Source organism: Canariomyces notabilis (genome assembly GCF_033297395.1).
Source record: "Canariomyces notabilis strain CBS 508.74 unplaced genomic scaffold N656scaffold_25, whole genome shotgun sequence".
Classification (NCBI taxonomy): Eukaryota; Fungi; Ascomycota; class Sordariomycetes; order Sordariales; family Chaetomiaceae; genus Canariomyces; species Canariomyces notabilis.
In genome coordinates, this window is record NW_027041847.1 from 63,140 (window position 1) to 90,175 (window position 27,036).

Here is a 27,036-nt window from a genome sequence, read left to right on the forward strand (position 1 = left end):
GTGCAAGAAAGCAGTCGCGGTTTTCTTCGTCTCTCTTTTGTTCCTCGTTCCATTGTCGTCTGCGTCTCCGTCCTTTGGTACATTAGCGCATACTTGTGCATCGTGCCTCAGCCCTAGTTCCCTCCTCAACTCTCGGGACGGAGACCGGATTATGCAAATCATAGGGCACCGCAACTCTTCTCACACCCTCTGCTTGCGGTTCCTATTCGCCAGAGAAGAGCTGCATGCGCGGACCGTTTTCCGCCTTACATGGCAGCCAGGATGAAAGTGTGCGAGTGGCACAGGTAATGAACGTATCCACAAGGCCACCTTGTCCACAGTGCGCTGAATCCCTCAAGGCGGGTGGCTTCAATTGGAGGGTTTTACTAATCGATAACTTGAATACACCTTACATACAATGAGTGTATTGGTATCTTACAGCACTACACTATACTACGAATGATGACGTTCCCCTGTTAACCAACTGCAACTTCAGGTATGTACGAAATATCTAAGGATGATAGCTTTTTCAGACATTCTGGCGAACCCACAACTAATACGATCGTGGCTTTACTAAGAGTGACGGGTGTCGTCCCCTAGTGTACCAGGTAGATACCTTAAGTAAAGATCAGTGGCTTGAATTGACGATGTTCTTGTTTCTTTTCCCGTTTCAGTAAGTGAGGTACTTTGTATGTACCAAGCTGCCTAGTCTACTAGGTACCTAGGTAGTCAGGGTGTATGTAAGCTCGGTAAGGTATGTACTGTACAGTACACCGTTTGCCGGTATCGACGCGGGCATTGGTGATAGACCTACCATCTCTCTTCAGGTTGTCCCAACTCCCAAGTTTCCATCAACTTACTCCGTAGACGTGACCCAAGCTTTAGAAATTGCTTGAGCCGCATATCTATGCGGCATATTGGCCAAGTGCGCCTTGATCTCAATGCATCCTGACAACTAAGATTTGATATCAGTTCCGTTATTGTAGAGTTTCTAGTTGCATTAAAGGTGAAGTCCATTCAGCAAACCGAAGTTTGTCCACGGGTACATCCCCCGGAGAACCCGGCTCACACTGTGCACATCCACAGCGGCTCACACCGCTACTCTCAACTTGCTAAATCGACTCCTCTGTTGAGGATAAGGCGCTAGCTTCGGCGACCCTAAAAGATGGACCAATGATATACGGCCAAAGTTTCTTCCCTTAAGTCCTCTCATTGCTCCAACCATGGTTTGCCCTCGAATTGATCTTGCGGCTTGCGGCCCCGCCATCGTCAACGGGAGCCGTCTTCGGGTTCTGGCGCTCTTCGGCGTGCCGGTCGACATGAAATATTTACAGCAACAGCTTTGCTAAAACAAGCACGGCCTGAGCTTATCAAATTGAGCTCTTTTTCCTAACATCCCCGCCCTTGGTACCCTCAGCTTTTCCAAGACTCTGGCAGTCTGGATACAGTGTAGGAACCAGGATTGGGGGTAAGTGTTGTTACGGATGGACGCTCTCATCAGATTGTGTCTCGGCTCGGCAACTTCCAACTTCTCACTTTTGCCTCCCGCGTTGATGAGGGATTGGCTTCTAGATTCTAGAGCCTGCCACCCACGCGTCATCGAAAATGAGGACGAATGAAAGGCCAGAGATTGCGAGACTCGAAAAAACAATTGCATGAAAATCTATGGGCAGAATTCTCCCAATGCCAGGCTGGGTATTGGCTCCCCCAAAGAGCCAACAGCCCTTCCGGATGAAACCGCGGCGTTGGGGGTTGACCTTCTGGTGAAGCACGGCAGCTGCTGAATGGTCATGGCGTCAGTGCGGGCTGACAGCGTCCCTTCCCGCCTAGCCTCCTGCTCTGTCGTGGCCGCGCTTGAGAGGAGACTCGGCTCTGCCACCACGCCATCCCCGGCGGCTCCGGGAGAGTTGCGTTAGTGCCGTCAGGACTGTTATGTGGGAGGATATACATACACTAGGTAGTGTACTGTACCCTCCTGATGCGCTGTCCTACACTAACCTATATGAGCACGCAGGTTGCATGCAAACCCGCAGTGTATGGATGGGAACGCCTAGCCGCCAGCAAGCTGTCTCTCTTTCGCGGAGAAACGGGCACTAGGCTGCTCGTGGCATGCAATCCATTGTAAATTCGCAAGGTCGGGTGGTTAGTTCCAAACGGCATGTTTCTGTGGTGCCCCGCTTCGCTGCCGCCACTTTGTTGAAGCAGATCAAGCAGAATCCCGGTCCATCAGATCAAGGTGCCGCATGCGCTGCGCTGCATGGGATTGGGAAAGGGTTCCGGCAGGGCTTCCAGATGCCGCTTGCAGCAGGGTCCGAGATCTTCGATCGCTCAAGCTTACATCGAGACGCTCGGCAAAGTATTGATTGCACTACTGTGTAGAACCTACGTGCATCGGCCCCGCCTACCTCGTCTTGTCAGACTTCTTGAATGAAGCCTGAGAAGCAAACCAAGAGCAAGATGTTCAGGACCATGGCAGTACGAAGGGACCACCAGCACGTGTCTCTCTCCCCTCTCCTCTGGTTCGGATGGAAATGCAAGACGCACCACGATGCCCAGCTTGAGCGGCTACACAACCGGACGCAAGGCAAGTATGATTCGCATGGCCGCTGTCAGGCTTTCCAGCTTGACACCTGGCCCCGTGTAACCCACATCAAGATATTGGATGACACTTACCGGGCAGTTTCTCCTGAGAGCCATTGACGACTTGCCTGGTGAAACAACAAACCATTGATGCTTCGAAATTCCCGCTCCTTCTCGCCCTCTATTTCGCTTATAACTGTTCGTACCTCGGTATGTATGGAATTGGCGGTGCTAGATTCAGGCACTGTATTGTCCATACAGAAACTTACCATGGAATCAACAGCCTGAGGTGCCTTATCTGGGATCGATTTTAAGCGTAGCTCAGCCAGTGCCGCCGCAAGCCCGCGGTATTAGGCGCAATCGCTCAAGCGCCGCCGGAGAAGAAAATCATGAAAAAGGGGCGTTTATCCGAAATAGAACAAGCAGATCGCTGAATGCACGAAGATCAAGAGATCACTTTCATCAGTCTCTCCACGTTCCTTTTTCATCACTCCCGCTCCTTCCCGCGGCGGTTATCACGAGAGCTTTCCGGCTTCAGCCAGGCTCCCTGGGCCTTGCTCTACCGGATCCGAGCCTGCAAGGAGCCGGTGCCTGTAACTGGCCCTAGCTTCTCAAGCCCCTCTGCTCGATACAACCCCGGCCCCTGGCATTACAATTCAATGCTGGTTTGTTCGTTAGCTCGGAACTTGCCCCGCTTTTTCTAACCAACCACAGCCCAGAGATACACAGGCTTCGGCCAATCGAACTGCACGCATCTAGCAAACTACCCCATTTTTTGCGCTTACATAACCGTCGACTTCCCACCCTGGCTTCTACCTAGGCTTCGACTTTTCCTCTTTCTTCGACCTTTCGAGCCGACGATTCCTCTTATATTTCTCAACGTTGCAAAGATCGCTCGAATTAACAGGGCGCCAAAACAGCTATCACCAGGGCTTCAAATCGACGAATTCGCGCGTCAAACCAATCAGTCCGCTCGATGCTTCGTCGGCTGGAAGCCGTAATTCAGAACGAAGGAGGATACACTGGGTACTAATTGAGACTCTTCTACCCACCCAAATTGTATAGGATCTTGGGTTCCTCTGTGTAGTCTGCTGTCACTCGCTAGGTTCTCTGCAATTGAATTGATTGGCTTCGTCGCCTCGTTCAGATCCACCCTATGTACCACGCTAACGAACAAACCAGGGGGACATTGTATTTTGTCAGCGCCATTGGCCCCGCGTGCTGATGACCACCCTCAAACCCTCATTGCCACATAGGGTGGGATTCTTGCTTCCAATAAATCCACCTCGGATACCTAGGTGGGATGTGAGCCAACAAACACATGAATTGGTTTGTTACCATAGGAATTTCTTACGCTCCTGCCGTGCCATCTATCTCACCAAGCTGAGCTTGCTGCCGTGATAACATTATAAAGGTCGAGGTAAATAGTGTACGTATGTGACCCTAGAGGCCAGAGCTGAAGTGTCTGTCTGGTGTAACTGTGGTACAATACATATTGGTATCCTCGGCGGGGGGAGTGACAACACTATGGCCATGGTCGATGGCCGGGCGGGAATTACTGCGCAGCAAGGACAGGCACAGGGGCAGTAGTTTATTGTGCTGGACAATGAGGCAGGGGATCAAAGAGAAAGAACTCAAGGCCGGCCCCGAGCCTCGGATGCAATGATAGACACACTCGACCCGTTGCTGAGAGGGTAGGCTAGGTCAAGTTACTTTGAAGTAAGGGTACAAGTACTGTACAGTACAAAGGAGAAATGCTTCAGTTAGTACGAAGATACACTGGAACCAAGCCGGAGTAAGGGAATCAAAGTTTTAATAGACGGATTGAACTTTGGATATTATTGCCAAGCTACCATAACATACTGTTTCCCGGATCTTCGAACATGAAATCTCCTGGCAATAATACTCCGTATATTTCTCCCATATCGGCAGCGCGATAGGTTGTGCATGAACCGCTGTGGCTGGCTGCAAGGCCGGCGGATGTATGTATGTACATACAGTACTGTACATACATACATACATTACAAACGAGTACATACAGTACGGTAGGTACAGTACCTAAGTCAAAGGGATATTACGGTAATTCCCGTTCCTAAGCTTGCATTGTCTTCAAGGGATCGAGATCGACCATACATACATTAAGTACAAGTACTGTGAGAATTTCAGGGTTAGATGTATGCATGTCGACTCATTCTTATGCCATGCCGGTATTCCTAGATGCATAAGGTAACAAACACGCTGCGGTGTGGTAGATGCGTGAACGCGTGGCGCTGGCGGGTATAGTGTAGTGTAGACTACGGAGTACCTATAGTACGGACATATACCTGCGTTTTCGAAGTACAAACCACCTGGTTACGAAGTATAGCAGAGAGAATTGTGCAGGGAGTTTTGTGGTCATGGCTGTTATGGAGGGTGTGACGGAAACGGGAAATGAAGTGCGAAATGCCATAAACTAGAATATACAGTACTCCGTACTCTAACCAAAATCAACTAAATCACGGATACTTTGTTATGTAAAGTAGCAAAACTCGGAATGCCTTCCTGTTGTTTTACGCATCTCGACAGTGATCGTCGCACACTGTGCATTGCAGACAGATGCAAGATGGCAGATCATATCATTACCCCTTACCCTTGTTAGATCCAGTGGATACCTGTGACGCTCCCGCTAGGGTATCTGGTGTGAAATGTACAGTACATACATACAAGTGGAGGCAGCGGCTCGATTCTGTTGAGTTAGTTTTGTAGCCGCAAACCTCGCAAAGAGGACCCTAGAAGGGAGGAGGAAGGTTGTTTAGCTAGGGCCAACTTCCAACTTTCTTTCGCTTGACAAAGGCCACCCGAAAAGGGCTCCAGAGATGGTCTTGGCAATGTGGCGTTTGTTTGAAAGGAATCGACTCAATCAAGGGATCAAAAGCGTGTGTGACAAGAACGGCCCCAAACCAGCCCCCTAATTCCGAAAAGTTGTTATCAACATTCAGTCCTCTAAGTCAATGATTGATGAGACGATGGATGCCCTGTTGGCTGGAAGGTGGTTGGGGTTAGGTTCCAAGCTTGAGGGAACTGCGGTGTTTCCTGTCCAAGGAAGTAAGACTTTTTCTAGGCTAGGCAAAACAGATCCCATCTGGGAGGGCCACGACGGGATGAGGGATATTGTTTGGCTGTTGGGACCCTCTTTGCAACTCTACAATGAGGAGGGAAAATGGTTGTGCCCACCATCATTTTGGAGCTCGAGTTCGGGCAGAATTTGATGCAGGTTTTGTTGCGATTCGAGCATGTGACTTCGCGTGGACCTACAGGCAGTTGCTGCCGTGGTTGCTCGGTGGCGACGCGGCTGGGTGGCGCGAGTCAGGTTCAACCCACCCGTTCTTTCTGTTTGCGTTTGTTGGCTTTGCTTTATGGTTTCCCAGATACGATATCTCTAATGATATTAACAACGCTACAGCTGAATTCTGATTTCTAAGAGCTACCTTATGCAATTTTAATAATACGGTCATCCCTACTTGAATTCCCTGGATGCCTCCGAACCCAAGAAAAGACCTGCCCCCTCCGGCAGAACCACAGTTCGGTCGCAATTTCGACCCGTGGAATTCCGTCTCGGCCGGGCACCAGCGCGCCGAGACGCGCGGGCCACAGGGATGGCGCGAGTCGCGCAACCTGAAGATGAATGGCCAGTTCCGAGCGGGCAACGCGGGCGGCCAGCGCATCCCAGACACAGTGGGCGCCGGGTCCGACGACTTTGACGAGCGCCTGGGGATGCTCGTGCCCAAGGAGCTGCGTGCCCGCGCTGCAAAGAGCGTCGCCGACATGCTGCGCAACCCGGGGAGCATGCGGCGCACCACCAAAAACGCGCCCTTGTCGTCTTCCACTTTGGGTGGGTCTGGGAATGATGTTGCGGGGGAGGGGAACGGGGAAGATGGCGGCGATGCTGGGAACTCTGAGCTCGCAGATAGGGGATACGAAGTTGGTGACGATGGGAGGACGAGCCAAAGACAAGTGCAACAGCAACAACAACAACAGTCCAGGATCTTTGATGGCCTCGTGGTCTACGTCAACGGCAGCACCCATCCGCTCGTCTCGGACCACAAGCTCAAGCACCTGCTCTCGGAGCACGGCGCCCGCATGTCGCTCCATCTGGGCCGCCGTCAGGTCACCCATGTCATCCTGGGGAAGCCGTCCGGCCCGAACGGTGGCGCCGGCGGGGGGTTAGCCGGCGGCAAGCTCCAGAAGGAGATACGCCGAGTTGGCGGGTGTGGCATCAAGTCTGTGGGTGTAGAGTGGTAAGTTTTGGGATTTTGCAACCCCGTTGCCCTCGTCCTCTTCTCCCGCCTTTTCACTCACACGCCTTTTTTGCTGGCAACTCTCGTTATCGTTTCTCAGACCGTAGACGGATACTGTGCAGAAACCGGCTGGCTCACCCTGCTAACCACAATGCGCGGACCCAGGGTGCTGGAGAGCGTCAAAGCCGGCAAGCGGCTTCCCGAAGCAAGGTTCGCCCAGCTCAAAATCGCCGCTCAGCGCCAGCAGAGTGTTCTCGGAGCCTTCTCGAAGGCCAACGGGAGCACGCAGCGGCCTGCTGCTGGCCCTTCGGGAAGCTGACACACCGCTTGCGTTGTTGCTTGTCCGTCCTCGTTCTAGGTACTATGCTGCCTGGTTTCCTTTCTTTTTTTCTCCCATCTTGTGGTCGTGTGGCACGCGGCCCGCTGGATTGGGGGTTGGGGCCTGTATTGTTTGCGATGGCCACGTTTACCTGCACGATATATTGTCATGCATTGGGCGGTTGTCTGGATAGGCGTTGAAGGGCTCACGTCACACTTTGCAACGGCTCGCTACACGGGATCCGGCGTCGTGAGGTTGCATCTGCATTTGCGTCTTGCATTTGGAAGGTTGGGCAGGGGAATTGGCGCCGGAGATGGCTTGCATGATTGTGATTTTCTGGATCCAAGATACCCAGTTTTCTGACCCATCGGTTGGCTGAGCCTTTGTTTACCTCGGACTTCAATCTTTCTTCCCCGGGAAGCCTTGTAATCCTAGACCCCCGCCGATGTGGGACGCCATCGCCATGCTTTCCACAAGAGAAAGCGGCTAGAGGACCTCGAGGCAACCGGCACGTTGGTCAAGCCTTGCTGTTACTGTCCCCGCATGGGCGTACGCTGTTCCTCACGCCCAAAGACAAGAGAGGTGGCCAGCGAAGATTGGTTGTGCGCACCTCTGGTCGTCTCAGCCGACGGTTTTCGCGCAACCTCCCTGGTTCCGGTAGATTTCTTCGTGTCTGGACCCTGGGAAGACTGTGTTCGTCTAGAACGCTGTGCAAGTTACTCAAGGCCCATGCCCCGATGATCCCAGATCGTCGTAGTTGCTTGGACCTGTAGACTATCATCAGTTGCGTCGGACAATTCTCGTAACCCACCACTCGCCACCCACAATCTATCCCGGCGCTCAGTTCTCACTTCCTCCTAGCGCCATTTACACCCGCACTGCAGCATCTAGATGATTTTGTGCTCTTGTCGTTCAACACAATGGTTATCGTCGCCCCGCTTCCCCGCGGCTTCAAGGTCTCGTTCCTCAACTCCCTTAGTCCGAGCCTCAACACCTATTCTACCCGCACCCGGGTGCCGCGGAGGCTGGATACATGTAGTCGATACTCAATAGTTGCACAATACATGTACAGACTACCGAGGATAGGGCTAGAAGCCCCCCGAGCCGCCAATCCCTTGCGGCCTTGGCTTGGTATCTCAAACACAGTCATATATATTGTGCTACGAGCAAGCTAGTCAGCGAGCTGGGGGGAGGCCGGAAAGTGAGTTAGACATAAACAACCGCCAAGGCTCGTGATGGAACTCGGTGAGTCCCTTCTATTCTCTGTCTGGTTCTGCTTGTGACCCACGGGACAAGGGCGTGGTTCCGGTGGTTCCATCCAGAGCGGCGTAGGTTAGGTGAGGATCGACCGGGCCAGCAATTGCTGCTTGCCTCTTCCCAATCTAATCTTTGTCGAACTGCGTCACACCAGCAGGTCGTGTGCAAAAGTGCGGAGTGTAGTGCGCCGCCTTACTCCCAGGAATGGCGGTCGTTTTGTGTAAGTTTTGTGCCACCGAAGAGACACATCGGATTTCCTTCTCCCCGGCATCTCCCCCAGCAACGATCTTTGATTGGGAATTGTGCCATCCGAAGATTGGGGAGATGGAGACCTGTCGGGAAGACGATCAGTACGGCCTGCCTGGGCAAGGTCTAAGTAACTGTCCTACTGCGCTCACGAGGCCGTGCTGCTTCGACTCGAGGCTGGGATGATGGCGCCCGGCCGTGCTACGTGTCTGCGGTGTTTGGCCTAGAGGAAGGTTGTCGTTTACTAGTGAAGTTTAGTTGTGAGATGGGATACCGAGCGAAGGAACCCGACTCACTGTTCCAAGGGTTGGGTGATCAGCCAAAGGTACAGTACCTTTTACTTCGTACATGACCTGGAGTTGCTGGGCTAAGCCCAGAAGTATCACATACCTGCAACATTCGCTTGATGCTTACCAGCGACTCGAGGGGGTAGAAGGAAGCAAAAGGATTAATAGAAACGTGAAAGGAAGAAAGAATGAAGAACAAAAAAATAAAAAAACATACAACACCAGGGATTCGCTGGTCGTCACCGACCCAACTACTAATCTGGCCCTTACTGGTTTATCTAGGGGAGAGCGGACGGGATCCCGAGCTTTCCAGTAGGTATGGTCGTATGTGGCAGATACCACTGCAAAATCTGATTTATATGTGGATTTTCCGTTGTCGGTGGTATGTACTAGTACTGTACATACATGTATGTATTTAGGTCCCCGTCTCTTATGCAGTTCATGATCTAACCCGACATCACCACATCACCTTCAGGGTTAGAGCAGGAGGTAAGTGCCGGAGCGTTATCGCCCGAATACTTGATGATACCTCGCTTCATCTTCCGGTTATCAGCAATACCTACCTACATGTACTCAAAGCGTTCATATGTTCTTTAACTTCTTTTAGTTTACCCAGCCAGAGCTTGGGAACAATCAACAAAATAGGGGCTAAGACCCAGTCACTTGAGCCTGGCTGTCACAGCCTTCTTCACCATAAATCATTCACTACTAGATCACCAGCGGAAGAAATGACAGCTCACGCTGGCGCCTGCCTGGGGCGGATGGTGCTCCGACTCCTATTGTGTACCGAGTAAGCCTGGGGTGCGATCCGACGTCGGTGCCAACTATACACAGACAGACATTGTCTGGGCGGCCAATCCATACTTTCTTCCCCCCTTGGGCTTGCGAATAGCATCGCTACTGCCCCACCCGATTGGCCCTACTCTCCGGTCGTTACGAGAGACAAACTCACGGTAACAGAGCGACACCTCTGGCCACCTCAATCCCAAGATGTAGATGATGGATGACCCTGGAAATAAGGGAAATTGACACATGATGTTGACAAGGCAGACTAGGTACCTTAGCTTGTCCATATTGCCCGGAAGGCCTGCGGACTAGGAGACAACTCGAGACGAGAAGGCAAAAGATGCTGGGACTTTATTGCAAGTTGACGATGTACTATAGATAAAGTACCTATTGATAATGAACTCAAGCGAGGTCTGGGTAACTGAGCTGTTTTCGTTGTTGGCCGTTTCACCACGGAGTATCTTCCGGGTGGTAGAGGGAGAGTGGTATTAGTAGATTGAAGAGAAAGGAGACGAGGGGGGATCCTCCAATAGAGCTGAGCACTTGCGCTGAGCTTCCTGGAGTGCATGGTGGGAGAAATAAGGAAGAGTATTCTCGAGAGAACTTATGGGATACCAAACCGTCGCGGCCCATTCTTAGTGATTGAGAAGAATGTGCCGATTATCTTCTGTCTTCCAGCTTGGAATGCGAGCATACTCGGGGTCCGATGCAAAGCCAGGGGCAACAGTTATTTTTTTTTTAGTTTATGGCGTTGAAATGACAACAACAACCCATCAACGCGGTTCAAGTCTCCTTGCTAGGTCTGGACAAACCAAGAGAGTAATTCGCCGCCGGCCTGAGGTCGCGATCAACTTACACCTAGCTGTCTACTGGTATTAGCTTTGTTGACATTATGACAACAGACAAACAAAACGAAACCGCCACACCTAGTAGTAGGCTTAGTCAGAAGAACCCAGGATAGGTAGCTTTCCATGGTCACCCCATGTTGTCCTTTGGCTCTTCAAGCAACCCTTCAAAGATGCTTTAGACGAGGAAAGAGGAACAACTCCAACTCCAACACCCCTAGCACGCACAACTTGAACCACCCCCTAATCACAGCTTCGCCTTCGCCTCAACATCCCGGTGTCCTCCACCAGCCACCCCACCGTTCCTCCTCTTCTCAAAGTACTCCCTCACCTTCCGCCTCGCCACGTCAACCACACCAGCATCCTCCACCGTCGACGGCACACTAACAGGCTTGTCGAACTCTCCCTGCACCGCATTCTCAATCAGCTCGCGGAGCACTCTTCTCAGCGTCTTCCCCGACCTGGTCTTGGGAATCATCCCCCTGCCCCGAATCATGCCGCCCAGGCTGGCGATGGGGCCGACCTGGGAGCGGACGAGGCTCTGGATTTCCGAGAAGAGCTTCTCGTCGTCCGGGATCGGCGTGGTGGTGGCGGTAGTGGTGATAAAGGCAAAGGGCAGGTGGCCCTTGAGCGCGTCGGGCATGCCGACTACGCTGGCTTCTGTTACCAGAGGGTGTGAGGTGATGGCCTGCTCGAGGGTGCCCGTGCTGAGACGGTGGGCGGCGACGTTGATTATGTCGTCTGGGGTTATGTTAGCTTGTTTTATGCATTACAAAGGGGGGCAAAAAGGGGGCGGGGGATTTACCTGACCGCGCCATGATGTGGATGTAGCCGTTCTCATCGATCCAGCCGGCATCGCCGGTATCTAGCCACCTACCGCCAAAGCGCTTGAGGTAGCCTTTGTAGAACCTCTCTTCGTCTTCCCATAATGTGCGAAATGCGGTGGGCGCCAGCGGGAGGGCTAACACAATGTTGCCCATCTTACCGCGGGGGAGTTCGTTGCCCTCGTCGTCAACAACCCTGGCCGATCACATCAGCGTTGAACTTGACGGGGACAAAAGGCCCTGAATATACTCACCTCACGTCAAACCCCGGCATGGCCTTTCCAGCACTGCCAGGCTTGATAGGCAATGGCGGGTGGTCTCTCACGGCCGTTCTTCTATCCTTACCAGCGTGCGGCACCATGGCAATGCCAGAAATAGGCGAGCCGGATTCCGACGACCACCAGTTATCCACAACATGACAGCCGTTCTTTGCACCATATTTACCCAGCAGATCTTGGTACATGGTGATGATGGCCGGTTCGGACCGCTCACCGGCGAGGAACAAGGCCCTGAGGCTCCTCAAACCACCGCGCTCTCCTATGCGGGTAAGATGCGAGTTATCCGGGTCGTCCTTTCGAATTGCCCGCAGCGCGGTTGGCGCGGTAAACATGCTGTTGATCTTGTATTCCTCCACGAGACGCCAAAAGGCGGATGCGTCCGGGGTACCGACGGGCTTGCCTTCGTAAAGCACAGTGGCTGCGCCGGCGAGGAGAGGCCCGTAGAGCGTGTAGCTGTGCGAGACGACCCAGCCAATGTCGCTAAAGCAGCCCATCTGCACTGTTCTATCAGTCGAGCAGGATTAACAACAGCGCCGGGCAAGGTGTCAACTCACCACGTCGCCTGGCCCATGAATACCAAAGAGGTAGGAGATTGACATGTGCAGACCAACCGCATGGCCGCCCGACTCTCTCAGCACGCCCTTTGGTAGGCCGGTTGTGCCGCTGGTGTAGATGATGTAGATGGGGTCTGTCGACTTGACGGGCACGCACTCGGCCCTGAAGCCGCGAGCCCGGACGCTCTTGACGAGGTGCTGCCACTTCCTCTGGCCCTCTGTCTTGAGGGTGGGTCTCCAGAGTAGTTGGTCGCGCTGCCTATTTCTTTGTCAGTCACGCCAATGTCCGCAACGTACGACTGCCAAAGAAAAGGTGGTAAGGATACCGACCAGATGATGGTCCGGGGTGGCTTCCAGGATGAGATGCGGATGGCCTCTTCCACAAAGCCGCGGTAGCTGACGGGCGCCTTGGTGCCCTCGATCCCGCACGATGCCGTGAGGATGGCTACAGGACGTGACGCTTCGATCCGTTGAGCTAGGGCACCGGAGGCAAAACCTCCAAAGACGACGGCATGAATGGCGCCAAGACGGTTGACCGCCAAGATGCCGATCAAGGCGGCGGGGATCATGGGCACTGGGCGTTGTCAGCAACTAGATCTTTACTTGCTATTGATGGCAGATGGGCAACTGAAGGCTTACTGTAGACAAGCACGACATCCCCCTTCTTGACGCCCTCTTGCCGCAGGGCAGCAGCAAAGACCTCAACCTCGTCCAGCAGCTGCTTGTACGTGATGCGCTGCTTGGTGTTGGTGACGGGGCTGTCGTAGAGAATGGCAGGGGCATCGCCGCGGCCGGCGAGCACATGGCGATCAACGCAGTTGTAGCATGTTGATATCTCGCCGTCGGGAAACCATGCCCAATGGTCATGCGAGACACCGCTCTTGAGCTTCTTGCTTGTCCGCGCGAGCACCGCCGACGGCTTCTTGTGCCAGTGCAATTGCTCCGCCTGGTGGCCCCAGAACCCTTCGGGATCTGTGAGGGAGTAGTGTTGGACCTGGTCCTGTGGGTGGCCCATACCTAAATCATGTAATGTACAGGGAACTCTAAAGAGTTTCGGTTGTGGGACGGTGGCCGAAGGACCGAGTATTCGACTAGCGGACTTGGTGTTGTGTTGAAATCTTTCACTGGGTTTTCATCTATAAGTCTCCGAACCCTTGCTCACATTTGTCGTACAGATGAGCAGTACTGTGCATCCTCGGCCTTGTCGCCGAAGCCGTTTGTCCCCGCATTCCGTTACCCCGACATGTTCGGGCTGGTCCGGCTACGGGGGATCGGCGCGGGAAAAGCAACTGGCCATTTGGCGACCTGGGTTTCTGTATCGTACATACTCCGTACAAATACGGAACCGGGGCTCTGTATCGTTCTTTCACTCAGGCGAAAGTCCATAGAAGCGCTAAGACGGGAGCTTGGGATGGAGACATGGAATCCATGATCATCAAGCAGCAAAAGTGCTTCTTTGGCAGAAATCCTAACGTTAAAGTTGCAAGATCCGCTTCCCCACGTTCCTTCCCCATGGGGAGAGGCAGCCTGTGGATACCACATCATACCGGAAAGAGGGCGCGAAATAAATAAGAAACGATGTCCCATGAAGCCTACCTGACAAGTCATTGTAGGCAGAGAGGCACGCGTAGGTTATGAAGGAAAATTCGCAACTCGTGCACAATACATATTACTTTGGGAGGCAACAAACAGTTGTTAATACTTAATAAGAGCCTCTGATCGGGCACTCATGGTCAAAAAAATCAGACGCTCTCGCAGGCACGCACACGGATGACGAACTCCGGGCAACTGGGCCCAAACTCGATCCTTCTCGGCCGTGAAATCCTCCGTGGGACAAACAAATGCCCTTGGCGCCGAGAACAACGCCGAGAAGTGTTTAAAACCCCTGGAAGGCCAGACCTCACCTCCCCTCAACAACGCGTGCATGGATCTTTGATCCCAAATCTCGCTTGCATATCGCCCGGCGGCGCATGGCACACTCGTACCTTGCAGTAATTAGCGCTGCTAAACTATCGGCGCTTTTTGGACGAATGCACCCACACAATTTTATCAGCGAAGAGCTGTTCGAGTGTGGCAATCTTGCGCGTGGTCGCGTCGGAATTGGGTTACAATCACACCGCGCATCCTGCATTAATGTTAACCTTGCCGGGAAGGCTTCCGGTCCGTAGGAGAGATAAGCGTAACCTCATACGAAGGACGGTAGTTAAAATAGGGGAAAGGACATGAGGCGTGGTGAACTGCGCGTGGGCGCTTGTAGAAGTGACACCGCTGGACGAAGTGTGTAGTATAGCCAGGCCGCTGGGAACCTTGGCGCTCGCGGTGCCTTCAGTAACCAGGTCGAGAGTATTGAACGGAACTATGATCATCAATCGATGAGAATATGCTGCCTTTCTGTTGTATTTATGCCATCAAAAACCGGGGAGAAAGGGTTGAAATACTCCGTACAATTCCATGTCTTGGGTAGAGCAGAGGGCAGACACATCATAGTACCGCATTATCTCGCCACATAGGAAAAATGCTTATGGGTCTGACAGTAGCCCTGGGACCAATTGAAGCTTCTTGAAGTTTAAGCTTGGACCAAGAATACCGCAGAGTCGTCGAATAGCAATGCTTCAATTGGCTCCATGGCTACTGTCAGCCCCACAAGCAATTTTCCTATGTCGCGAGATAATGCGGTATGGGGGATGTGACTGAGGTTCACCATACCAAGTCCCAACTGGAGCATTAACAGCATTCAAGTGTCAACATTATTGAGAATGAGAGATCATCGTGCGAGCGAGGAATGAAGGCGAATTGAAAGCGTTAATATTTGTCCTATGAACACTTCCGATTCGAAAAGAACCCCGAGGCCATGCAAGAGAAACAATTCCCATACATGAGCATAGGAACTGAAATCCTCCTCACGAAATCCCCAAAGTCAAACGATTGCATGAATACCTGTCCGCCTCCGGAGCAGGGACTCTGCGAACCCAAACCTTACTACCAAAGAAGCAGTCAAGGCCATCCAACACTTCCACCAATCCTCCACAACACTACCCTCGCACACCCTCCCATAATCCCATCATGACGCGGAATTAAACATTACGAGCCGACAGACGGGACGTGGGAATTTAGAGAGCGAAAGCAGCCAGGCCAAGGAGACCAGCGAGGGCGCCGCCAGAGAGGGCAGCAGCCTTGCCGGCACCGGCGGTGGGGAGCGCGGACTTGGTCGGGGCGGGCTGGGAGACGGTGCCGACCGACGAGGTGAGGGTGGGCTTAGGGGGCACGGGGGCGCCCGTGGTGGTGTTGCTGTAGACCGGGGCACTGGTGCTTGAAACAAAAATGTTAGTTTACTCTGGGATCTTGCGTGACGCTTGTAAAACGCTCACCAGGAGTGGCAGATCACTGACGAGACGGTGGTGATCGGGCGCACAACGGTGCAGCCGCCCGGGCAGTTGGTGATGGTCAGGGTGGTGGCCTGTGGGGAGTGACAAGTTAGCGAGGGCGTTCGAATTATCATTTTTGATTTCGGACGTTGGCATTTCAGCCGTTCCGGTTGTGGGGAGACTCTGTCGTCGTACCTCGGTGACAGTGTAGGTCGAGCCGCCAACCTCAACCTCAGTGGCAACAGGGCAGAAGGTGGTGACGGCCGTGACAACCTCGGTGGTGTAGGTCACGTTCTTGAAGGCCGAGGCGCCGGCGGCGAGGGCAAGGACGGCAGCGGTGAACTTCATTTTGACTGATTTGTTCGGGTATTAAGAATATGTACTCTAGGAGTATATTCGTTTGGAGGGGTTTGCAAAGGTCTGCGAGGCGCGAGAGCTCTGAATGTCGTTGAAAACGAGTGGAATTGACTAAAAAGTCAGGGTTGTTTAGAGAGCGTGTGGGTGAGGAGAGAGGGAGGAAAGACAAGCGTGGGTGTGGGAGCGGAACTCTTGTTCTTATATTACCAAGGCTACGCTACAATCCTGATGGGTCATCCCATGTTGAATGGTGCCGCCCAGCTAATTTTCCTCCTGCGCTGCCGCTCCAACGCGTCCATCCGAAATCGATCAAATCAAGCTCGCGGTGCAAGGGTGGCTGAAAAGGGGGTGTGGACCGGTGTTGACAGCGCGACAACCAACAGGGAACGCCCAAGAGCCTGCTGGGGGCCTAGAATAGGAGGAATAATTACCTGGCTCACACCTGGTTTCCCCCATGAGCCTTGCAGGGGTCGCAATGGATCTGAGCAGAACGCCCAGCGATGCAAGCACATGATAACTTTACCAATGGATGCAACGTTAACGACATTTCTCAGATTCATTCATGACACTAATCAGTGTCAATGCAGCTCAACTCGGCTCAAATCAACGTAAATGCATGTTGATATGAGAACACGATATGAGGTAGAACCGAATAATGCTCTTGGCCATTTGGCATCGTTAGTACCAGGTAAATGTCAAGATGAAAACATTCGTGCCTGGTACCTGACAGGCGCGGAATGGGTGGCGCCAGGGTGTCACGGTACCTGCAGATGGGCCGGGATGGCGCCCCGTAATGGGGAAATGAAGTGGCATGTGTGCTGTCCAACCGGCGTTGACTGACCAGCCCGCTAAGAAGGACCGCGGAAGGATCACAAAAATGATTCCAATGATTGGGATCTCGTTGATTGTCCGAACCTTCATACCTTACTCCGTACAAATCGGAGATATTAGAGGTTCTTAAGAGGGTGACATGCCCTTTTAAGTTCGCGATACGAAGTATTACTGCAGATTCAAATATCCGAGCTGCATGTGCTCCTTTCAGATATATCTGGACTTTGGTTGTCGACGACTGGTGGCGACCGACATACTTCGTACTGGTTACGATATCAATTTCCATTTGCATCCATGATGCTGCCTCTTGTTATTGTATCCCATCCCGAGAAGACGAACACGAGCAGCCACGGCCCAAGAGACAAAACCTATCATCCGCAACTTGGATAAGGTGCGGATGAAGTGATCTCGCGTCCCATGCATTTCTCTGGAAGGCGTGGCACAAGCCCCTACCTATTATATCCGCACCATGTCCGGCGAGTATGTACGTTCTATCGTGTAATCTGCTCCTAACAGTGACGGGAAGGATTGTACATACATATAGAAAACGTAAACGCCATGGGCTTATCTGACTTGCTCTCATCATGGCATTTCGTAGGGATTCCGGAAGAACGAATCTAACTGATCATTCATGATTCATCAGATGGCAGTCATGGAAACTCCCAAAAATATAAACTCGGCCAGGCTCGGTTTCTCGGCTTCTCGAATGCACCAGCAAAGACGTCATTGGATGCATCGCATTCAACACACCCCGCTAATGCCGAGTCGCATGCCGTCGACTCTCTTGAATTGATACAAATGAGACAGGGTCGGTTGTAAAGATTATTCTGCTTTCCCAGCGTCTTCGGCATCTCCTGAAAAACGCATGTGGACAAAATGGCAGGTGTAATGAGAGCCGTTGGTAAGCTGGTTTAGCTCACCCCCCCTTCTCCTGCACTGACTGACGCAGTACAATGCAGAAATCAAGGGCGGAAAAGGCCCTGCGGACGCGCTCTTCATCAATGATGCGACTCCCAAACCTCAACCGGGCAACGGCCAGGCGCTCGTCAAGGTCAAAGCCTTTGGCCTGAACCGCATGGACCTGATCCAGCGAGAGGGGAACTACCCCGTGCCTCCCCAAGCGCCCAGCACGCTAGGCGTTGAGTTTAGCGGAACCATCGAGTCCTTTGGGCCCGGCGACCACGGCTCGTTCCGGCTCGGCGACGAGGTGTTCGGCCTGGCCTACGGCGGCGCCTACGCCGAGTACATTGCCGTGTCCACCAAGATGCTCCTCCACAAGCCCGCCCACCTCAGCTTCGAGCAGGCCGCGGGCGTGCCCGAGACGTGGATCACCGCCACCCAGGCGCTGCACCTGGTGCTGGGCATCACCCGGGGTAAGAGCATCCTTTGGCATGCCGGCGCCTCGGGCGTTTCGATTGCCGGCATTCAGCTGTCACGCCAGGCCGGGGCGAGCGCCATTTTTGCTACAGCGGGCACGGCCGAGAAGTGTGCCTTTGTGGAGCGCGAGCTCGGGGCCACAGCCGCGTTCAACTACAAGGAGCAGGACTGGGTGCAGGAGATCCTGAAGAAGACGGATGGAAAAGGGGTGGATCTCATCGTCGACTTTGTCGGTGGCAGTTACTTCCAGAAAAACCTCGACGTGGTAGCCCGCGATGGCCGAATCTGTATACTGGGCTTGATGGGCGGTTCTGTTGCCGACAAGGTGGATGTCGGGAAACTACTCTACAAGCGGGCGCGCGTCGAGGGTAGCACCTTGAGGAGTCGTGATGAGGAATACCAGGGTAAGCTGAGGGACCGTTTGGAGGAGTACCTGCCCAAGTTTGACAGCGGGGAGCTGAAGATCCTGATCGATACCGTCTTGCCATGGGAAGAGATTGTGCAGGCGCATAAGCTCCTTGAGCAGAACAAGACAACGGGCAAGATTGTATCCACAATCTCATAGGGCTGCCCGACCAGCCCTCAAAAACGAGCTTGATATGGAAAAGGGGAAAAACAGTGATACGCAACAGCAACGTATGGCAACTGCCGCCTGCAGAAAAAGTCTTTGAACAAGCCAAATCCCATCCCAACCCAAACGCCTTAAGAGTGAATGTCCGGCTTCCACTCAATGCTCCTGAATCCATTTCAGCATCTGATCAAACGCAGTCGCTTGCGCACTCTTGATGTTCGGATCCTCGTATTCCCCCACAACGGCGAATCCTATCCCGTCGTCAGTCATTCTTTCCACAGCCCAGGATCAGCTAATAACTCACCGTGTGGTACCCCTGGGTAAACCTGCACCTCGTGCTCAACCCCATTCGCGCTCATATAATCCTCCCCAGCAATCCTAACCTCATCCGGAAACAGGGGGTCATTCTCTACCGAAACCACACTGACCGGCGCCTTCAACCCGACAAAGTCCCCCTTGGACACCAAAGTAGGATGCGCGAGCGCGCCAGCCTTGATATACGGGCCTTCCGTGTTTGGCTTGGCAGCCTCCTCATCCCCTCCTCCTCCTCTCGTGGAAGAGGCAGGCCGCTGCGCAGCGAGGAGAATCACGTAGCGGGCGCCAAAGCAGTACCCGACTGCGTAGGCGCCGCCGCCTTGGGAGATTGCGTCGGCGAACTCGTCGCGGCAGGCGTCGAGCACACGGTGCAGGATGGGCAGAACCTTCTCCTCGGTGTGCCGCGCCAGCCACATGTCGATCAGGAACGACTTGGCCGCCTCGGCCGCCTTGATCTTGAATGTGTCGAGCAGCGACGGCGTCTCGTTGCTGGCCTCGGCCGCCACCTCGGCCGCCGTGCTGCTGTTGGGCGCCGGATCCCCCGCGAACAGGTCCGGCATCACCACCACGTAGCCCTCGCTTGCGAAGCGGTCGGCTTGGATCTGGTTGTTGACGCTGTGCAGCCCCGTGCCGGGCGTCAGGAGCAGGAGGAGGCGGGAGGGAGTGTGGGGGTAGTCGGGGGGCTTGGAGATGTAGACCTGGATGGACAAAGGGATGATGTCAGAGAGCGGCAAGGAGAGGAGGGCAGAGGCAGCCAGAGGAACTGACATCTACGTCATTGAGCTTGGTAATCTCGCCTGTTGAGGCCTGCCCAACTGGTGTTGGTCTGTTCGACGTGCAGTGCTCGCCCATGGGCGGTTGGGGAGTCTCGCTGGAGGTAGGCGCAGTCGCCTGGGCATCGCTCTCGGGAGCTTTGGCAGCTACCTCTGGGTCGGCCATGGTAGATGGGTTGACTAAGATGATCAACTTCTGTCGTGCAGCGGTGGTGAGAAAATTTTGGAATGGCACCTTCAGGGCCGCACTGGAACGCTGTCTGAAGATGAAGAGAGGCTGACCAGGCCTCGAAGTGTTGGAGCTCCAAAGGAAGCTGTGCCTCAATCAAAGAGCCCCTCCGTAACACGCTACGCCGTGCCCCGCTATCCTATCTCGGAACGAGGGTGCGGGTTAGGGTTGATTACTGCATGGATGCCTACATGATCTCATGTTGAGCCAGAACTTGCCATGTCGGATACAGAATGAACTGCTTTCATAAATTGTAACGCTTGCTCTAGTCTTGAAACTGCCCTCGAATGCTTTTTACATCGAGATGTATGTGGCCTATTGGCGTGTTAATGGACCTCTGCAAGCTGCTCTGCAATCCAGGCATTGACACCGGGAGTTCAAAGACACTACTTGAACATGGTGAACTGGCATTGCGTTGTCAGAGTTTACTGCCTCGGAATCAAAGTACTGTGAATGATGTTTGGCTAGCAGTCCATCCACTGCGATTCCTCGCCGTATCCAGGCGATTGGCGTTCAATTGGATGACAGAGGACGGCCAAATGCGTGGTTGTGGAGCTTGGGGTCATCTCGTTTAGGAACGCGCTTCGCGTCACAACCCACTTAACGCGTCGGCGCGTCGCGACCGTCAACCCCTGCCATAACATGATCTTGCTTTTTAGCAACCACCCGCACCATCACCTGCTTCGGCACTCGGTACTTTCCTCGTCAACTGTATGATTGCTTCTGGGAACTGTTAAACCATCGTTTGTGACTTCCAATTCATCGCCAAGTTGTAAGAAGAGCAGTCACGATGCCTGGTGTACTTGCCCGCAGAACGCGAACCCCTCGCGGGAAACTGTCCTCCTCCTCCAAGCTACCTGCCTCAACTATCGACAGCTTCGCCTCGGCCTCGAAACTACAGATTGGGAAGGAATCGAGCAAGAAGGCTTCGGACGCTGCCGGCCGCACTTCCTCCGTCGAGATCGTCCTCACGTCGAGAAAGAGGAAGGTCGAGACCGGCGTAGAGCCCACTTCAAAGAAGCCGTGCCACAAACCTGGAGCCCTGCGAGCTGAACCTGCCACTCCTGTATCCGGGAAGAAGAAGAGGGTTACGTTTGCCGACTCGGAGAACGTGCCCCTGACACCTAGCCGCGTTGCGCCGACCCCGTCCTGCAATCGGAAGCGCCAGTTTGAAGCAGACGACACTACGCAGGCTGAGGTTCTGCTTGAGCGCCTGAATCTCCAGTCACCTGTGTGCAAGCGGACCAAAACCACCGTCGACAGAAGGTCTCCAAAAAATGACTTTGATCTTCCCCTGGAGCTCCTGGATCTCCTTGATTTGCACGCGGCCTTCCTCAAGACGCTGAGCATGCAGTATGCGCACCTCGGCACAAACTCACCGATTGACCTGCGCACCATCTTCTCGAGCGTCACTCGCACCTGGGGCAAGCGGCAGGTCACACTGGACGACATCCAGCGGCTGGTTGGCGTTCTTAGTTGGACTCCGGTCAAGAGCGACAGGGCGCAGCAACAGCAGCTCAACTCGCCCTTCTTCCTCTCGGACTACGGCCGCGGCAAGATCTGCGTCGAGTTCCATCCCAATGCCGAATCAGGTCCTCTGCGAGAGCACAAGCTCAACATGGACTTTGAAGCCAATTTGCGCACACTCTGGCTTAGCCGTCGCGAACAACCGAGCGCAAGCACCACACTGTTCATAGCCACTCTCCCCAAAGCAGCCGTCAAGCCCTGCCCTTCACTCGCCAAGAGCAGCAGGGTCCTCAAAAATCAGCAGACGATCGACGAGCTGAAAACCAGCATCGCCCTCAAGAGACAAGAAAAGGGAACGGCCAAAGCCTCACCGCCGGCCACCAACACAACCAACGCAGTCAACACCACCAACAATGCCCCCCCGAGCGACGGCCCCAAACTATCCGTACTTGACCGGATCCGGCTCAAATCCCAGTCCCAGACCGCGGGGACCGGCGGGCCTACGCCGGCGGAACTGCAGCGGCGGGCAGCGCTGCAGCGGGCCGCGGACGTGGCGGCCGTGATCGGGATGCTGTGCAAGGCGACGGCGGCACAGGCGCGCATGGCCTTCACCATGGCGGCGCTGCAGGTGCGGCTGCGGGACTCGTCGCGGACGCCCGTCTCGCACGAGGACGGCGCGGCGTGCGTGCGGCTCCTCGCGGCCGAGGTGGCCCCCCAATGGCTGCGGGTCGTCACCGTCGCCGGCAAGGAGAACGTCGTTGTCCAGCCGGCGTTTCAGCCTAGCAAGGCCGAGGTGGAGGAGAGGGTTAAGGTCTTGTTGGGTGAATAGGCCGGTTCAAGGGGTGTGTATGTACGCGGTTGGGTATGTCTGCGATGAGTAGGGTATGGGGCTGGTCATTGGATTGGGAGCGAGGAACCAGGTTGTGTTGCGCTTGCCGCTTGGTTGTCTGGCCGGAGTTGGTGGCGCTGGGGATGAGCATTGTTAGCATTGTGTTTGTAATAGGACCTGAGATCCGTGGGCATCAGCACAGAGCAGGAAGGCCTTGCGAACCGGAGAGTGTGTAGAACAAAGAGAGAGAGAATAAGGTCTATTTTGCCTTCTAACAAGTTCTAATCGCAAGACCGAGACGGCCCCGTGTTGTGCAAACGCCACCTCAGAAGCATATGCACTTTGAGCCCTGAGCCCTCGCTAAAATCAACCCAAAGCCATGAGAGCGCACCCTCGTAATCCCGACCGTCGTCCATCGTACAGCAGCTTATCCCTTGCTGCTGTTGAGTCCCTCCCATCACCACCCACGTCCAGTATCAGGGCAGAGCAAATCACCCAGGACGCGGCAACGCCCCATTGGCTTGGTAGCGCAGGCTCTATCAACGCGGAATCAGATCCATCACCCAGTCTTCCTTTGACAGAAATCACCCAACTCATTTCTTGTCCTTCTTCTCAAACTTGGGCTTGCCAATGTCACTTCCGCGCAGCTTGACGTTGAGCACGCGCTCCATGGCGCTGAGCACCTTTTGGTCGGGCGCCGCGTCGCCGCGCTCAAAGGCGGCCACGATGGTGGGTGTCGTGTTGCACTTTGTCGCGAGCTCCTTCTGCGTGATGCCCTTGCCGCCTTGGGCGTTGGCGTACTCGTTCCGGGCCTTCTGGATCGCCTTGCCCACCTCGATGCCGACCGTCTTGGGCTTGACGATGTCGTCGGCCCGGTCTACCATGGTGAGACGCTGGCCTTCTACGGCGGGTTTCTGGTTAAAATGTTAGTATTTTGTCGGTCATAGAAATCAAAAAGGGATAGCGAGAAACGTACCGAAGCAGAGTTGCCCACGGCATACTTCTTCTCTGTGACGATTGCAGCGCCAGACCTCTTGGCCGCGTTGAGCGCCGACTGGCTGCGCACAACCGTCTCGCGCGGAGCGCCACCGCTACGCACATTCTTGCCGATCTTGACCTCGGCGGTATCCCACGCAGACATCTTGACGGATTTTTGATGGGTTTGAAGCGGGGAGTGTGTTTTCGAGAGTGATTTAAGCGCAGGGCGGGGCTGACTCTTGCGTAACTGTTGAGTGCGTTGTTGGTCGGTGAAAGGAAGGAACCGGCGTAAGGAGAAGAAAGAAACGACGCAAATTGCTTGGCCTGCTCTGTTATATACTGCGGGAGGCGCAGGCAAAGAAAAAGTTATAAGCGGAAACAGAGGAATGGTTTTGCCGCGTTGTTGAAGGTTGGTTTCGGCTAGTCAGTACCCTGACAGTTGGGACGATGACTTATGGAGTCGGCGGAATGTTATGGGTGGCCGTCGAACCCAGGCAGTGACTCGAGCGGCGAACGTCCTTGGCAACGCCACAATGGAGCTGTGGGGTAACAGAGGCTGGAACAGAGGCTTAACAAAGCTCGATTGGCTGATCGGTTTCGCCGACTTTGTGCTTCCCTACAAAAAATGCACTTGCATTTCGAACCTTTTTCTGTCCGGCAACAGCAAACCTGTTGCACGCACCCGGGACTTCAATCATCACCATCCATCAAGGTGCTTTCTTGGCAGGTCTCCCGCAGCATATAGAACTTGCTAGCGGACCGCGCCGGTAGGTGGTTCTCTTTCTCCTTCATCGTCCATGTATTTGCCTGTTCAACTGCCAAATATATGAGGATCTCAACGGCGGCCGTCAGCTGGTACCCCAAGCCCATCTGACGGCCTCGTCGTCGCCATGTATTCCGCTATGTTCTACAGCATTATTGGCGCTCTTTTGGGTCTTCCTATTATTTCTGGCTGCTTTCTGTCCCAAGATGGGGTTAAGGCAGCCGCCGTCATCATCATCTTCTTCATCATCGTCTTTCAGATTGTGCGGCCGACGCTGGCAAAAGCCGAGCAAGCACAATGGAGTGGCCCAGGCAAGGTCCTGCTATTTCCATGCCTGCTATCTCATACCCGTTTGTTTCCAAAAAAGCATTCATTCTCCTATTCCTATCTTACAGTAGGCGTCCCTGTCGGATTTGAGGGGAATGCTGGAGGGTTAGTTTCGGTCCTTGGCCGAGTCGGACCGGACCTTTCCTCATTGCTTTCTTTCGCCCCTCGGATGCCGAGAGCTTGGTTCAGCATCGATGCCGCCGACTACCTGGAGCGTGGTAAGCCCGAGCTTGGCTTGCGGGGAAAGCTGGATGAATACCTGCGAACACAAGTAATTCCAGCTCACCTGCTAGATCAACGGATTGTTCGTTTGCTGATAGTTATTTTTCAGGAAGCCGACCCGGCAGCGTACCCGTACGCCTATCTGGTCACGGCAGCACGTGTCCTCGGCTACCACCACAACCCGGTCTCGTTCTGGTATCTGTATGATGCTGACAAGTGTCTGGCTGCCATGATCCTGGAGGTCAATAACACATTCGATGAGCGAAGAATGTACTTTTTGACTCGGGATGACATAGACGAGCCTATCGACCATTCGCCAAACCAGCAAGACATTGAACCAACGCAGACTCGCCGCTCCGAACAGACCGGCTCCCCTTGGGCCGTGCTAAAGCAGTCATGGCCGAAAGATTTTCATGTATCGCCTTTCAATTCCCGCAAGGGCTCGTACACACTGACAGCGTCCGATCCCCTGTACCCTTTTATGCAAGGCAGGGGTGCGATCTCCATCACGATCAAGCTGAAGTCGTCAAAGGGACACTGCAAGATGGTGGCCAGATTGTCTTCGGATGGCGCTGCTGTTGACCCTTGCGACATGACGCCGGGTCAAAAGGTCATATTTCTGTTGTCATGGTGGTGGGACTGCTTTCTCGCGTTTCCGCGGGTCCTCAAGGAGGCCTTTTCTCTCTTCTACCGGCACAGACTTCATATGTGGTACAGGCCAGAGCCACTGAAAGACACCATCAGCCGTAAAGCGGACAAGACAGAGCAACATTTGGAAGGCATCTTCAGGCGGTACTTACAGCATCTTGTCGAGCAATCTGCTACGCCCCTCAAAGTGAGGTACATCGCCAGCGGTCTTGTCCAGGACACAACCCAGCTGATGCTCTCATCACCTGTCCAAGACAGACCGGAATGCGCGCCGGAGCTCGAATTCAGGGTACTGACCCCTGTCTTTTACAAGAGGTTTATCCATTATCTGGATGACCTCGATGCTTTTTCCTGCGAGCTCAATGAGAGCCGCACCATCTGGGTATCCCACCCCGATTTGTTGCCAACATTTGCTTTGAACAAGCTCTCTGCGGTTGTTGAGCCAACCGCTTCTGGCGGAGACATTTACTTAAGGATTATAGGGAACCTCCGCGTTCGACCCGAGCGGATCGTTCGACCATTGACATCCAATTCAGTAGCGACGAAAGCCCAAACGACCGACAATCAGGACTCCGGGAGGTCCGCGATGGATGTCTATGTCATTGCACACGAGCCTCCGTGCAGCCGGGCAGCTTATCAACGCTGCGTTCTGAAACTGTTCTTAGCAGAGAGAATGCTGGCCGGTGTCGCGCCGTCTGTCAGCGTCCAACGATTGTTTCGGCTAGCGTCTCTAGTGGCTTAGTCGTCGCCAAAACAGATCGGCTCGTGGCCGGTGATAACATTCCGTCCAAGGGGCGCATGAGCGGATGAACCGGAACACGATATGACATTGGGATTTCCTGAACCGGGGGAAATTGGGCCGACGCCATATACCTCTGTCGGACTTACAGCCCTTCGATGTCACAGCTTAGGATTCAGAACCGGCCCGGTTTCTCAGCTGGATTCCAAAATCCGGGACCAACCTCGAAACCCTTTGGATCTGCCGCCAGGCCCGGCAAGCAGAAGTGTTCTGAACGGATCGGATCGAAGACTAAATTCTGGAGGGGCCCGGCATTCCGTGCCGGGTCGGCATTGGAGGTTCTGGAAGCATGGTACCGTGTAGTACGGTCAATCTGTTGCTGTGGCCATGCACTTGAGGGTAGGAAATGTGGTTCAAAAAGATTATTGATATGTAAGAAAAGAAAGAATACATCTCGGAGTATCCCTTCCATGTGTCCGCAGGCTCTCGGATTCTGCTCGCTGATCATTTCATTTCTATGCACTTCGCCGACTCCGCGCCATGCAGCCGCAGCATTTGAGAATTCCAAATACTCGACATTAGTTCGTGATGGCAACGACATTCTTGTGGTCAAATGTGGTCAAAGGAGGGGCAATGTGTGGGGACCGTGACAAATAACCTGCCCCGCGCGGGGCCACTACGACGTGCAGCTTTGGGATCCAAGTACCATCACCACTTATCTCACAGGTTACACCGCGATTCTAGGTACCTTGCCTCCAATTCTGTTTGATCTCCCGAGAGTCGAAGCCCACCACCCGGAACTGTGGGAAGATGGCAGCTCCGGATACTGCAACTGCATACGCCGCCGTAATTAATACGCTGGTATCCTCGTACACGGCAGCTCGTGGAAGCTTCGAGCCTCGGATTCTGGAGACGCTGGACATCGACGTCCCAATGAGAAACTACCGGAAACGGAGTACATATTGCTCTACAATGTTGATGGCTCTGCTTGACCTTAGGTTCTACGCAAAGAA

The 27,036-nt window shown here is 54.0% G+C and overlaps 10 protein-coding genes across 10 annotated transcripts; 5 read left to right on the top strand and 5 right to left on the bottom strand.

Annotated features, from left to right (window-relative positions):
- Positions 1-2,694: 2,694 nt before the first annotated feature.
- Positions 2,695-3,672, top strand: N656DRAFT_335436 (uncharacterized protein). The gene is made up of 3 exons (XM_064809284.1): positions 2,695-2,769; positions 2,843-3,228; positions 3,274-3,672. The coding sequence occupies exons 2-3, from the start codon at positions 2,994-2,996 to the stop codon at positions 3,558-3,560; spliced, it is 522 nt and encodes a 173-aa protein (XP_064666961.1). The 5' UTR covers positions 2,695-2,769; positions 2,843-2,993; the 3' UTR covers positions 3,561-3,672.
- Positions 3,673-6,072: 2,400 nt separating this feature from the next.
- N656DRAFT_685269 (uncharacterized protein) lies at positions 6,073-7,104 on the top strand (the record flags this gene model as incomplete). Its single annotated transcript, XM_064810612.1, has 2 exons — positions 6,073-6,836; positions 7,002-7,104. Coding segments are annotated over 2 exons (867 nt in total), but the record flags the coding sequence as incomplete, so codon positions are not given.
- Positions 7,105-9,415: 2,311 nt separating this feature from the next.
- Positions 9,416-10,319, bottom strand: N656DRAFT_782948 (uncharacterized protein). Its single transcript, XM_064815857.1, has one exon. The coding sequence runs from the start codon at positions 10,016-10,018 to the stop codon at positions 9,770-9,772; it is 249 nt and encodes an 82-aa protein (XP_064666963.1). The 5' UTR covers positions 10,019-10,319; the 3' UTR covers positions 9,416-9,769.
- Positions 10,320-10,716: 397 nt separating this feature from the next.
- N656DRAFT_335885 (acetyl-CoA synthetase-like protein) lies at positions 10,717-13,361 on the bottom strand. The gene is made up of 6 exons (XM_064809286.1): positions 12,872-13,361; positions 12,563-12,806; positions 12,233-12,491; positions 11,655-12,172; positions 11,382-11,596; positions 10,717-11,317 (listed from the first exon to the last, which is right to left on the bottom strand). The coding sequence occupies exons 1-6, from the start codon at positions 13,245-13,247 to the stop codon at positions 10,824-10,826; spliced, it is 2,106 nt and encodes a 701-aa protein (XP_064666964.1). The 5' UTR covers positions 13,248-13,361; the 3' UTR covers positions 10,717-10,823.
- A 1,668-nt stretch (positions 13,362-15,029) lies between these two features.
- On the bottom strand, positions 15,030-16,058 carry N656DRAFT_335698 (uncharacterized protein). The gene is made up of 3 exons (XM_064809285.1): positions 15,802-16,058; positions 15,601-15,689; positions 15,030-15,541 (listed from the first exon to the last, which is right to left on the bottom strand). Exons 1-3 carry the CDS (start codon positions 15,943-15,945, stop codon positions 15,343-15,345), a joined length of 432 nt encoding a protein of 143 aa, XP_064666965.1. The 5' UTR covers positions 15,946-16,058; the 3' UTR covers positions 15,030-15,342.
- A 1,603-nt stretch (positions 16,059-17,661) lies between these two features.
- N656DRAFT_770993 (quinone oxidoreductase putative) lies at positions 17,662-18,727 on the top strand (the record flags this gene model as incomplete). The annotated part of the gene is made up of 2 exons (XM_064813816.1): positions 17,662-17,686; positions 17,745-18,727. The coding sequence occupies 2 exons, from the start codon at positions 17,662-17,664 to the stop codon at positions 18,725-18,727; spliced, it is 1,008 nt and encodes a 335-aa protein (XP_064666966.1).
- On the bottom strand, positions 18,501-20,138 carry N656DRAFT_782954 (alpha/beta-hydrolase). The gene is made up of 3 exons (XM_064815858.1): positions 19,817-20,138; positions 19,038-19,746; positions 18,501-18,984 (listed from the first exon to the last, which is right to left on the bottom strand). The coding sequence occupies exons 1-3, from the start codon at positions 19,985-19,987 to the stop codon at positions 18,890-18,892; spliced, it is 975 nt and encodes a 324-aa protein (XP_064666967.1). The 5' UTR covers positions 19,988-20,138; the 3' UTR covers positions 18,501-18,889.
- A 583-nt stretch (positions 20,139-20,721) lies between these two features.
- On the top strand, positions 20,722-22,603 carry N656DRAFT_782955 (uncharacterized protein). Its single transcript, XM_064815859.1, has one exon. The coding sequence runs from the start codon at positions 20,841-20,843 to the stop codon at positions 22,344-22,346; it is 1,506 nt and encodes a 501-aa protein (XP_064666968.1). The 5' UTR covers positions 20,722-20,840; the 3' UTR covers positions 22,347-22,603.
- A 9-nt stretch (positions 22,604-22,612) lies between these two features.
- On the bottom strand, positions 22,613-23,831 carry N656DRAFT_759466 (MBF1-domain-containing protein). The gene is made up of 2 exons (XM_064813196.1): positions 23,323-23,831; positions 22,613-23,260 (listed from the first exon to the last, which is right to left on the bottom strand). Exons 1-2 carry the CDS (start codon positions 23,485-23,487, stop codon positions 22,940-22,942), a joined length of 486 nt encoding a protein of 161 aa, XP_064666969.1. The 5' UTR covers positions 23,488-23,831; the 3' UTR covers positions 22,613-22,939.
- Positions 23,832-24,226: 395 nt separating this feature from the next.
- Positions 24,227-26,026, top strand: N656DRAFT_715972 (uncharacterized protein; the record flags this gene model as incomplete). Its single annotated transcript, XM_064812094.1, has 2 exons — positions 24,227-24,685; positions 24,746-26,026. 2 exons carry the CDS (start codon positions 24,227-24,229, stop codon positions 26,024-26,026), a joined length of 1,740 nt encoding a protein of 579 aa, XP_064666970.1.
- Positions 26,027-27,036: the final 1,010 nt, after the last annotated feature.